Source organism: Acartia tonsa, chromosome 10 (assembly GCF_053477335.1).
Source record: "Acartia tonsa isolate MP-2025a chromosome 10, ASM5347733v1, whole genome shotgun sequence".
In the NCBI taxonomy this organism is placed as follows: domain Eukaryota; kingdom Metazoa; phylum Arthropoda; class Copepoda; order Calanoida; family Acartiidae; genus Acartia; species Acartia tonsa.
Window position 1 is genome coordinate 6,313,041 of NC_137269.1, and position 12,476 is coordinate 6,325,516.

Sequence of the window (12,476 nt, forward strand, 5' to 3'; positions counted from 1 at the left end):
TTTGACTTTAATATCCTTCTTATAAGAAAAGCTTTTAACATATATAATCCGTTCCTTAGAGCTCCAGCTTTCCCTATAACTTTTTATTAGAAATAGCTAAAAAATGCTCAAAGAATAAAAAATAATAAAACAATACAGCTTACTACTGAACCAATATTGCTATTGCAAGCTTACTTCCGTTTTTGGGTAGAAGTTTCCTTAAGAATAAATCAACCATCTCTAAAACTTTTAAATGCTCTATTTCTTTCATTTCGTTGTTGTTAAACATAAACAACCACCTTTTTAGCAATGCCAAGTAGAGAAAAACCGCGACTTCTGTTAGTTTGAGGGAAAAGCAATATGTAGTAAATCGTATTTGTGGTGTAAGGGGGAGGGATAGCTAAACTTTTACCTAATTCGCCGTTTTTAAAGGTGTTTCATCATTACCGCAAGTAATTATAGCCCAAAAAAGAAAAGGGAAAATTTACCAAATGTCAGACTTTGAAACCTTTTTTTCCTACCTATCAAATATAGAAAAGAAAAAAAAATTTATAAAAATAAAAATATTTCCTTTTAATACAAATTTAGTTTCTCTTAATTACCTATTAACTTTAAGTATGACTATTAGTGGTTCATAACTGTAAAGGCTTTCCAAAACTCTTTTTCCTTACACTTTAAAAAAACAGATGTTTTTAAATATCTAAAAATAATTAAATCGTATTTCACCCCTATAGATTAAGTCTTGCTTAATGTATTCTTAAAAAAACATTCATAATACTTGGCAAAAGATTATAGTATGCGATGATAAATCATATTTAAATACATATTTCATACCCCTCAAAAGAGGTCATAAATAGGTTAGTTTTTTTTTAATGCATAGGAGCCCAGTTTTCAAACATTTTTAAAATTAATTTTGGAGGATTTTTTTGGCGATATTTCTCGATGTTGATTAATTTTTCTAAATAAGAGGGGGAATGGGGTATGGCAGTTAAGAGCAATTATTATGCCATATCATTTAGTGCCACATATGAAAGTTTTAAAATATATTAAAAACTGGACCCATATGAATATTCAAGAATTGGTTGGTTAGTTAATAGCATGCAATAATATTTCTGCAATTCTTCATGCAAACTTATGGTCACAAACAAATGGTTCAGGAATTTTGTACAGTATAAAATCAGAAAATAGCAATAACCCGTTAATACTTTTAGAATGAGTGTACTGAACAAAAACAAGTTACCATTTTTCTATCACCATTGGTAAATGTATCTAAATCCATTTTGGGAAACTTTTCTTTCTTACAAAAATTGCCTTTAATATTCTTTTAAATGTCCTTATTTTTTGACGATTTTTTAACGTTTAAAATATCCGTTTTTAAGAGTTCAAATTATGGTACATATGTTTACTTTTAAAAATGCACTTGAAGTAAATAAATTAAGAGGAAAATGAGGGAAACCCTCTTCAAGACAAATTAAGAAAAATATGCATTTTTAAAATAGGGTGATATTTACAAAAATTTTAACGCAAATAAAATTAGATTTAATTAAAACTGGTTTGAGCCGTTAAAAAAAATATATGTTTATGAATATCACCCTTGAATGATAAATAGTGCAACTGTGTTTTGCACCGTGGTTGGTTTTAACAAAGTATTTATAATATATACGTAGGTACAAACAAAAAATTGTTTTGTTGAACAAAATAAATTATTTTAATAGAAAAGGGAAGGTAGGTTGTTCTAAAATTCTGTAAAAGTGTGAGTTTTAAGGCTTAAAAACAATAGTAGAACGATAATATTCACTAAATCTTTTTGTCTATGGTTCTATTCAATAAGCAAAACACATATTTAGTGAATATTATCGCTTTACTATTGTTGTTTAAGCCTTAAACTCACACCTTTACAGAATTTTAGAACAATCTACCCCCCCCTTTTATTTTTTAAAAATTGCATTCTAGATATTATAAATACTTTGTGTGCATGCTAAGATTGAGTAAAGATACACGCCTGGGACGCATGAATCTGGTGTAAATAGATTTGCTTGAGGGCCAAGCTTGGGTCAGCACCCCCACTGCCATCTAGCGAGCCACGCACATACTAGTAATCAATCAATCAATCAAAACAGGTTATTGTATCAAAACAAAACAACAGGTGATGGTTTATCTATAAAGTACTTTTTAAAAAGATCAAACATATTTAAATATATTTAACGTGGCTAACCTCAATGTGATGTACCAATTTTTTTTATTAAAAGTGAAGTTTTTTATAATTAGGGTCGGTCCGTACGTCCGTCCGTAACGGTGAGCTCTTTTTTTATATTTAACCAGGTTAGAAATGTCCTGTCGATTTCAAAGTTTGCATGATAATCGCTACCAGAAAGTCCGTACGTCCATTTGAAACATGCTGATTTTTTACTATTTTCACAAAAAAAATTCTGTATTTTTTTTAAATACTGATTCCTATTACGACAAGGTACAAGTATCTCTATAATCTTAAGCGTTAATATTCGGCTTTACAGTTCTGACACTCTACAAGTTCGTTTGTCCTTCCATTTCAGAAATTCGCTTCTATGGATGTTGTCATCCTTGTTTTATATTATTTATAAGGGGGAGGGAATGTGACATCACAAAGGGGTTAGCCAATAGTCTTTTAAATAGGTCAAGTATTTTTATTCGGGCCACTGAATTGAAATGATAAATGCCAAAATGCAACAAGCCACTTTTAAATAAAACATACATTGTAACGATTATAACTGCAAAAAAGAAGGAGATAACATTTTTTTTGTATCTCCTAAAAATTGTATTTGCCCATTTAAAAAAAAAATATTTTTAACAGTGTTTCTTAATACATAACAGAGGCTCGCTTATATGTTTTGTTTTTTAGTCATGACATCATGCTGTTTAATTATAGTTATGCTCGTGAATATAATGTACATTTCATATACAATAAAGTAGCCACTATGTATTTAAGTGTTAATCATATGCCATTACGATGCCTGTATTATAGGAGATTATGATCAACAAGATGTTATCATTCTCATATTGGCTTCACTACAGGGTACTACTTGCATTTTGAACAACATTTTAGCACATTCTTGAGTTTGGATCAGTAATTGTAATCCGAGCAAAAATCTAAATCTAGATTTCCACCTGTGCACAGGTTTACTTGTTGGTCAAAATTAAAGCAGCACACTCTAGAAATGTAAATTTTAAGGCACATTTTTCTTAATAAACAAGGAGGGGAAAAAACCTACTAATGTACAAATTAAAATTTTAACTAGGTGTAATAAAAACACACGCACAAAAAGAAACAGACGAAGGGCCTCTAAACTCTAATTAGTAGTAGAATAAGAAAACTGTGAATGTTTTTGTGCATCATTATCATGTCTACCTCAGTCTTTTTAATAATTGGTAATTAGACATTTAAAATATTTGGATCAGATGCAGGTTATGGTAAAATGTTCCTGGGATCGATGATCTCCAAAAATCTATCTTAAAGGCGCATAATGGCCTACCGTATATATTATGGTCGCACTAATTTTTAACAGACAAAAGAAGGCCTATACATAATCTGTAATAGCCATTACTCAATAATGCGCAGTTATCTCGCGGCGCACTTAAATGCGCGTAAAAGACTGATTTATACGCGTATTTTCTTCAGCCAAGCTTTTCCTGAACATCATTACATCTTGGCTGAACCTGATTAGTTATAGACAAACCTATAACAATTTTATAACGACGTACAGCAGGCAGCCTTTAAAGATTTTTAGAGATAATCGATCTTAAGAATATTTTGCCCTTTAGCACCAAATCAAAATATTTTAATGGTTTAATCATAAATACAAGAGTTCTTTTTTATTAAATGCCAACTAACTAGGTAAAAAATTTTCTAAAAGTATATTTCTGTAACAAATAAATATAATAGAAATTTATAAGAGCAAATATATTTGTTATTCTATCTATTTGTTTCAAAAGAGAATTTATTACTACAAGCAGCAAAAATATAAAAATAGCAAAGTATTTTAAAAATCCACAAAAAAACAGTTTCGAACTTATTACTTAATGTTCTAAACTAAATATAAACTTGTCTTTTTTGACAGTATTTTTTTAGCTAATTGCGAAAAATTATCTTTTTTGAATGAAAACAGCCATCAGATATATTCTTGAGTTTTACACACATCTATATATGTTTATACATTACAGACAATTTTACAAAATAGCAATATAAAGAAAAACCTGTTTTTTCAATGGACAATAAGAAATTTTATTTGTAGCTTAATGAAATGAAGTATTTATTGCCAAAATGGACGGTAAGAAATTTTATTTGTAGCTTGATGAAATGAAGTAGGCATTTATTGCCAAAATAAAATAATAACATGAAACCATCAAAAAATGTAATTTCCAGATTTTTTTTTGGCTAAGTAACATTTTTTGTAACATACGGTAACATTTGCTATTTACAGATGTAATTATGTTATTTTAAAGAGACACACACAGATCGAGGCTTCAATTAGATTTCTGAAAGAATTTGCAACGACAACAGTAAAAACGTCTAAGCATCATTGATGAAATCAGGAATAGAGGAGTAGATGATTTTATATTTCCAAAATGGCTTGGAAACCGATTAATATCCGCTGGATTAGAACCAGTTTTCAGCGAAAAATCATGTATAACATCGTATTACAGACAATTTTCCACGAATATTTAAAATAATTAAAAAATATATTAACAGTTTTGTTATTCCAGCCCCTCGGGGCTAACAAAACTGGTTTTTTTTTTCATTTTGAATCTGCATAAACTGTCTATAATACGATCCGATAAATAACTATTTCAGTATAAAATCCTATTCCTTCAGCTTTGCTATAAAATGATCCAAATTTCCATTTATTTCTTTATTTGATATCATAGAGTGGGTGTGAGCTAACATATCAAGCAATTTTGAAATCCAAATGTTATTGTTATTTCATATAGGCATTACATGATTCAAATTGATAAAAAATCTAACTTATTTTATTATAAAAGTATGAAAAATAAGAATATTGATTTTATTTCATATTGAGAATGAAAACAAGCATTTTTTTTACATTGTCTATTTTTGTATTAATTATATTATTGTGTAAAAATGTATTACATTTTAAATAATAAATGAGGAATTGCTTTCTATATTTTTTTTCTAGGATCATGTCGTAATTACAAAATTATCATGCTACAAAAAAGGATGACCAAAATTCTATTTAGAAGTTCTGTGTGTCTGTATCGAAAGATCTCGCTAACAGCTATACCGAAATGGTACTCCTTTACGTTTTAGTTTCTTCCTGGGAAGGTTTATAACTATTTTTCTATGGTGGAGATTTTACTTTTCCTTTTTGAAACTGGAATAAAAAAAATCAACTACCCACCACACCTCAGGTGCTCCTAGAGGCCTCTAAAACCTTTTGTATTTGCTTTAATTCTAATTATTGCATTTAAGAAAACTGATCCTAAACTGAAGCTTGTTTATATGGAAACCCCACAAAAATTCCTAAAAGCACAAACAAATTAACTCTTCTGCGAAAAAAAACATAAAAAAATTTGTATCAATTTTTCACATTTGTCCATTTTTTGCAAATTATTTTAGATAAAAGTACTTTACTTTTAAACAAGACTTTTTTTCTAAAGATAGAAACATCAATATTCAGAGAATAAGCAATTATTGTTATATGAAAGGGAAAAATTGTTATTTAGGTATTAATTTTTACTTTCTAAATCTTAAAAATAGAGGGTGACTTTTTCAATGTAGAATTCCCATAATTTAAAGTATATTTACAAGAATCTTTTGTCCTGTTTTTGTTGCAATTTTATACTTTTATTAAAATCAAACGCTTTGTAAAGTCAATTATTTTTACAGAAATATCATATTTTTGGCGTTTGTCACACAAAGAAGTTAACTTGATAAGCAGTGATGATCTCATTAAAAAAAAATTGAAAATGTATTTGAATACAAACATTAAATGCTCAAAATCAAGGAATCAAACCTTTGTCATCAATTTCACAATTAACAAAGGATATAAAGACAACGATAAATCTGTATAAATGTCATTAATATGTAGAGCACGGGCGTGATAACATAGATTAATCATCTGCAAACATTTAAATTAAAGCAATTAAAGAAAGTGTGCAAAATTATTCACAGTAAAAAATCTGAGAATTATGGGACGCTGTGGAATTTTTGTGGATTTTTAAAATTCTTTGAATTTAAACAAATTAAGTTAAAAGAATGTATAGGTACCTAAAGTTATAAACATAGTTCAACCTATTCACTATGTAAGAAAAGGTTCAAATTGGGAAGATTCCTCCAAGCAAAAATAATTCAATCAAAACAAATAGGTATTAGTAAACGAATATTTCTTTATAAAATAAAACTTAAATTAACCTCTATTATCATTAAGTAACCAGTTAGAAACAATTTTCAACTGTCTTACTTTTAAAGAGTTGACCCCCCCCCCCCCTCCCCTCCAGAAGAAATTAGGCCATTAATTGTATAATCCTGGCAGATACTAGATAACAGCTCCCTGCCAGCTTTATAGTTAACCATACCTTACGTCCATTCAAAAAAGATAATATTTATTATTAGCTAAGGACATAAATTTACTAAAAATATAAAGGATTCCACCAACAAAACATTTGATTTTTATATTCAGAAAATCTTCAAAATTCTTCAATTAGCTCTTTTTGGCACAAATTAGCTATTGTCAAATATTATGTTTTTTTGGCCTGGACACCAATTAAACCAAATCTCTACAAGAGAGAATATTGGGGTGGTATAGATTCAGAAAGAAGAGAGGGGGAAGGGTAGAATAGATAGAAACAAAATGAGATAAGGGTAAAATAGAGAAATTAGGAAGAAAAAAGATTAAGAAATGCAATTTTCAGTAGGTTGGCATTTAACAAAAAGACTCACTTCAGTCAATTAATTAAGATGTAAAACACTTTTTTTTATTGTACTTTGGGTACTACGTCTAGGTAACCAAACAAAATGTGTTTTAATGATCATGTGCATACTGATTTTTATTTTAATAATAATGATTTATTTAATGTCTTTTTTACTGAAGTTTTACCTAAAGAGTGGAAAAATAATGAGGCGCATAAAATCAAAATATTGGAAATTGGAGGGTGTATGTTTTTTTCTCAATCCTTGGGCAAATAAACTTTAGCTGAAAGAATCTTACCTGAGCTTGTAATAATCTAGGATCCAAGCCAGCAAAGAGGTTTGGTTGTGCGGCCAACGCGTTCTGTAACTGCGGCGCTGTCAAGCCGGCTGTGGTCAAGCCAAGGCCGGCCGCGCCCAACAACTGATCATACCCGTACAACTGATTAATTCCATTAACGGCTGCGGCACCCTGTACACCGGCCTGAGCGCCCGCGGCGTGGTGCGGTGCGCCCAGCCCAACGGCGGACTGTAGCCCGGGATAAAGGCCTAACTGTTGTTGCAGCTGTTGTAATTGAAGGGCGGGTAGAGCTGCGCCTAGCTGACCAGCTGCCGCACCCTGACCCGGTAGACCCGCCCGCATTAATCTACCACGTGTGATTGCCGCGCCCCTTAGAGCAGCGGCGGCCATGTTGGCCACGCCGGGAATGGCGGCAATACCGCTGGGAATAACGGAGCCAGCGATGCTTGTGGCGGAGGTTGCCGGTTTCTTGGTTTGTACTCGGGCTGTGGCGTTGTTTACCTCAATTTTCCTCCCCTCCACGATGGAGCCGTGTAACTCTTGGCGGGCAGAATCTGCGTCCTGTAATAAATATCAAGATAGATAGCTGAATACCTGATAGACAGAAAGGTACAAATAGATAGACATCAAGGCATTTATAAGTGTAAATAATTGTGTATATATGTATCATGTAAATATCAATGCTTTGCTAAAATTACATCTTCCTCTCTTTTCAGAATAAAGGGGGTTCAGAAGAATTTGACCAAGCGATTTGAGGGAAACTGCCAGTAATTTGGTACCTAGATAAAACTAATGCAAATCTGACCTGTGAATTACTGAATGTGACAAAACCGAATCCCTTAGACCCCCTCTCGTTAAAAATGATCTCCACGTCCAAGATTGTGCCGTACTTGCCGAACATCTGCCGCAGGTCCGGGTCGCGGAATCTGAAAGGGATATTTGACACGTGCAGCCGTTTCGGCATCTGTTCTTTTTCCACGCTGGAGCCGCCGTTGGCAGCAGCATTGGCGGCGAGCACAGAGTTCAGGTCTTCTACGCCGCCCTGGGGCACCTGATCCACCGGTAGTGCGGCTACCACGCTTCCGCCGCCCTCGAGGTTGGGTTGAGTGATCATTGTGTTAAGTATAGTGTGTGATGGTTTTTTAAAACCGTATTCACGGTTATTCAGTTTATATCTATAACTTTTTCTTTAATTTAATTAATATAATATCACTGGTTTCTTTGCGAATACATAGCTTTTTTGGTAGATTTTTTTCACTATATTTCTTAATAAATAAGTATTTATTAATATAAGTTTATTTGATGTGGCGCCCACCACGTATATTGAATGTGTGGGTAATCAAGCGTTTAACAATATTTCCTCTATTAAGTTCTTTATGCAACCAAGATCTGAAAAAGAAAAAAAAGATATTAGATAAAATAAACAGGATGTCTGTCTATCTATCTTCTGTTTGGGTGTCTGTCATTTGGAAGCGAAGGATCTCAAAAACAATAAAATTCTCCTTCAAAGTAAAGCTTTTTATAGGTCCAAGGAAGGTTTATAACTCTTTTTGGGGTTGTTACATTGACCAAACCATGACAAATCGACCCTATAAACACACATTCAACTATTTTAGATTTTATATTCCTATTCTTAGAATGGTTGATTAGATCGGAAGCTGTGCGCTTTGGATATATTGTTTCCTGTCAGGGTGTTCTCAAAAACCCGCAAAAAAAATAGAGTGTTTACTTTGCTAAAAAAAGTGTATATTATGATTAAGTTTGAAAAAATTGCATGACTGCTAAAAAGCTGGTATAATAGTTATTAAAATTTAAAATATAGCCCAAAATTCGTATACTTATGACTGAAGAAGCCAATAAGAAAATTTTGCTATTATATAAAATTATGTGTAATATAGGAACACTAAATGTCAAAGGATATCAAGTTAAAGCCACCAGAAAGTATATAAATAGAAGCGTATAGAAATTAATAAAGTACCTAAGTAAATATATGTTTAGGCTTTAAACATTATGTTGTCTTATGTTATCAACTCAATAAAGACAAATTTAGAACTACTATAAAATTCTAAAGTTCATACCTAGGGTTTTAAAATAATCTTACGTTATATTCTAACAAGGATGACAACATCCAAAACAACGAAGCTTTACAAATTAAGAGGTCAAACAAACGGACATTCATTATTGAACATTGTTTGTGCCATTAGGTAGCCGGAGCCGCACCAAAATCAAACGGCTCCGCAACGCTGCTTAAATCCATAATGGAGGGAATAAAATATCCAAAATATAGAAAAGCTTCGCTTTTAATAAAATTGTATCTAGTAAAAATTCATCAAACACATCATACAAAATAGAAAGTTAATAAATAATTTTCATATGTCAGATGAATTGAAAAAAACAAGGACACGATAGGCCAAAGCATAGGAAAAGTGTTTAATCAGGGGAAAGAAAGGGCGTAGATTAGGTTAATTTTATTGAGTAGCAGCTATGTTAAAACAATGATAATAATGTCTATAAGAAGCGCAGCGTTAAAAATTAAAATAATTTAGAGAAAAATGTAGAGATAAAACCACTGTTTATCTTATGAGAAAATCAATTTGTTTGTGATTAATTCTGTCATACAGACGGACGTACGGACCGACTTTAACAATAGAAAAGCCCCGCATTTTTAAAAAAATGTTCAAACTCAAGCATAACATCATGCATTCAATAATTGTTTTTCCAATAATTATAGGAGTAACGTTCACACAAAAGTGCAAAATATTATTTTAATTAAATCTTTAATAATTCCCTTTCCCTATCATTGGTTTTATCATTAATCCTGTGATATAATACTAGCCGCCACGCTCTAGAGGCCTCAAGGGACGGTTGAATTGGACGCCCCATTATTAATTTTTGTTTTAAAAAAAAATATCCCGAGAACGGGTGGTGGTACCCTTTCCCGAAATAGTTAAAAACTATGCCAGGAACTAAGAGAAGCTACACTGCAAAGGAGAACCATATCGTTTCAGCGGTTATAGAGATCCAACGGTACACACAGACAGACAAACAGATACAGATCCTGTTACTTTATAAAGATTACATTATTATAGTCAAGAGAAAAACTAAAATATAACGAGCTTAAACTTTATTTTTAAATTGGCTAAAATGCAACATAGTTAGTATGATATAAACACATTATATTATATCAAACCATTATCATGCTATATGTAATATGTGTATGTATATGAACAAATTCTTGGTTATATTGGTTTTAATAAAATTATATTTCTATATCGATTTATAGATTTATCATAATTTTAATACTTACTTCATTAATTTAAACTTGAAATATAAGAAAAAATGTCGAATATTAAATCATTAATAGTATTAAGGTTTTATTGGAAAGAAAAAGTGTTGTTTTTAAGAAAGTATATATTGGTCTTTGGTAGGTTATATTATGCTATCATCAACAAGGATGAAAACATCCATAAAAGCGAAGCACTGAAACGGTAGGACAAACGGACATTAACACTTGTATAGTGTAAGAACTGAATAATCAGAATATAAATGAATAAGAGTCAAAGGAAAATTGTGAGTAAATTTGTTGAAAAACTTCTTGATACAGGATAATGTTTATGGACATACTTACATTTTTATGACTTGATTATAGAGTTGTTTCGCTTATAATATTGTACTTTGTTGTCCCAGGAATAAATATACCAAAAATCAGATTAATCAGATAATTAGATCACATAAAAGTTTGTTGTTAATTTTTTTTTTAAAAATCAACATGTTTAAAATGGACGTACGGACATTCTGGTAATGATAATAGAGCTGCTACTGTTTCTAAATCGTACCTAACTACTACAGGAATCACCATGCAAAGTTTGAAATCGATAGGACAATGCTACTATGCCTTAATTAACGAAAAAAGGTATCCGCGTACGGACCGACCCTGATTATAGAAAAGCTTCACCTTTAAAAAGCCACTACCATGCGTTTAAAAATGCAAGCAATAGTGATGGGAATCCGGATCCGGAATCCGAATCCGGAATCCGCCCAATTTTCGGCCAATTTTGTAATCCAAATCCGGATCCGGAATCCGTTTTTTTATAGCGGATTCCGGATTCTAAATTGGTAGGCTAAAATTACCGTCTTTTTTCTTATAACTCCCTCTGTTTGAAGGCAAAGATCAAAAAAAAAAATTTCTACATAACAAATAATTACTAATGTGATGTAAATGTTTTAGTTATGCTGGAAGTCAACACTTTAAACAAATCAAGGCTTCAACCAAGTATCATAGTGATAAATTAACGAAAAAAGCTATCCCTCTGTGACGGACAGCCTTTTAAAATACTGCTAGAATCCGGAATCCGAATCCGGAATCCGCCAAAAATAAGAATCCGGAATCCGCAAGAATCCGTCACTTTTTTTGACGGATTCCTTCAGAATCCGGAATCCGAATCCGGCCCAAAAATTCGACGGATTCCCATCCCTAGCAAGCAATATACATTAGTCTGTAATGTAAAAAAACTTCCTGTAAAGAATTTATGAAAAATTACAAGTAATCAAATTTTTAACGCACAGCGATCAATCTCTATAAAATATTTTGTCCGTCTGTTATTTAATATTTTGGCATCAGTTCTCATTCTTTCTGCACTGCATATTCAATTCATGGATGTTAATATCCTTGTTAACAAAGAAGAAATATTAAAACAAATGTTTTAAAAGTTAAAAATTGTAAAAATCCAATGTGTTAAAAATAGTTTTAAAAGGCAACGATTGTCCCACAATTATCAATTTATTAAAGGTAAGAAGCAAGTTTTAGGCTATTTCACAGATTGAAACATATAACATAAAATATGGCATCGAGAAAATTTAAACCCATCTATTTTTTTTTCAACAAAAAAATAATGACCCCAGAGGCAAATCCATAATTTTTTTGTAAACAGATCTATCTATATTATCTTCGTCTGCTACCAAATTATTGTCTGCTACTTGGATGTGTTTATACACACCACACCATTGGTTGATTTGCAATGACCCAATTGAGAGTCGGCACAAGGCCAGTGCGATGGGGAGATACAGTTATTTAACCTCCCTCTCGTGTTTTACTCTAATATTTTGTATGCCCTGTTCAACAATTTAAATTTGTGGGAGGCCTGTACCTATCCCTGGTACCGTATCCTGCATGGATGCACAAATGAAGAGGCATCAAAATGTCTAATAATTCTAGGAATACCTCAAAATTGGTGTTTACCTAAAACCAACAAAAAAGCTTTATAAAGTGTCTCAAAAAAAACACGAGGGATTATC

The 12,476-nt window shown here is 31.7% G+C and overlaps 1 protein-coding gene across 7 annotated transcripts in view; it reads right to left on the reverse strand.

Annotated features, from left to right (window-relative positions):
* Window positions 1-12,476, reverse strand: part of LOC145330278 (uncharacterized) — a 173,657-nt gene that overhangs the window by 49,720 nt on the left and 111,461 nt on the right. For 4 of the 7 annotated variants that reach the window (XR_013883349.1, XR_013883348.1, XM_080174910.1 and 1 more), the window contains exons 3-4: window positions 7,987-8,570; window positions 7,182-7,742 (exon numbers count right to left, since the gene is read on the reverse strand). Coding sequence is in view for 4 of the 7 variants with exons in the window: in XM_080174910.1 (XP_080031036.1) it covers window positions 7,182-7,742; window positions 7,987-8,295 (870 nt within the window). In the remaining 3 variants the exon portion in view is untranslated. Of the gene's footprint in view, window positions 1-1,981; window positions 2,072-7,181; window positions 7,743-7,986; window positions 8,571-12,476 lie in introns of all 7 variants that reach the window. The other 3 variants (XR_013883347.1, XM_080174908.1, XM_080174907.1) reach the window with 1 other exon arrangement.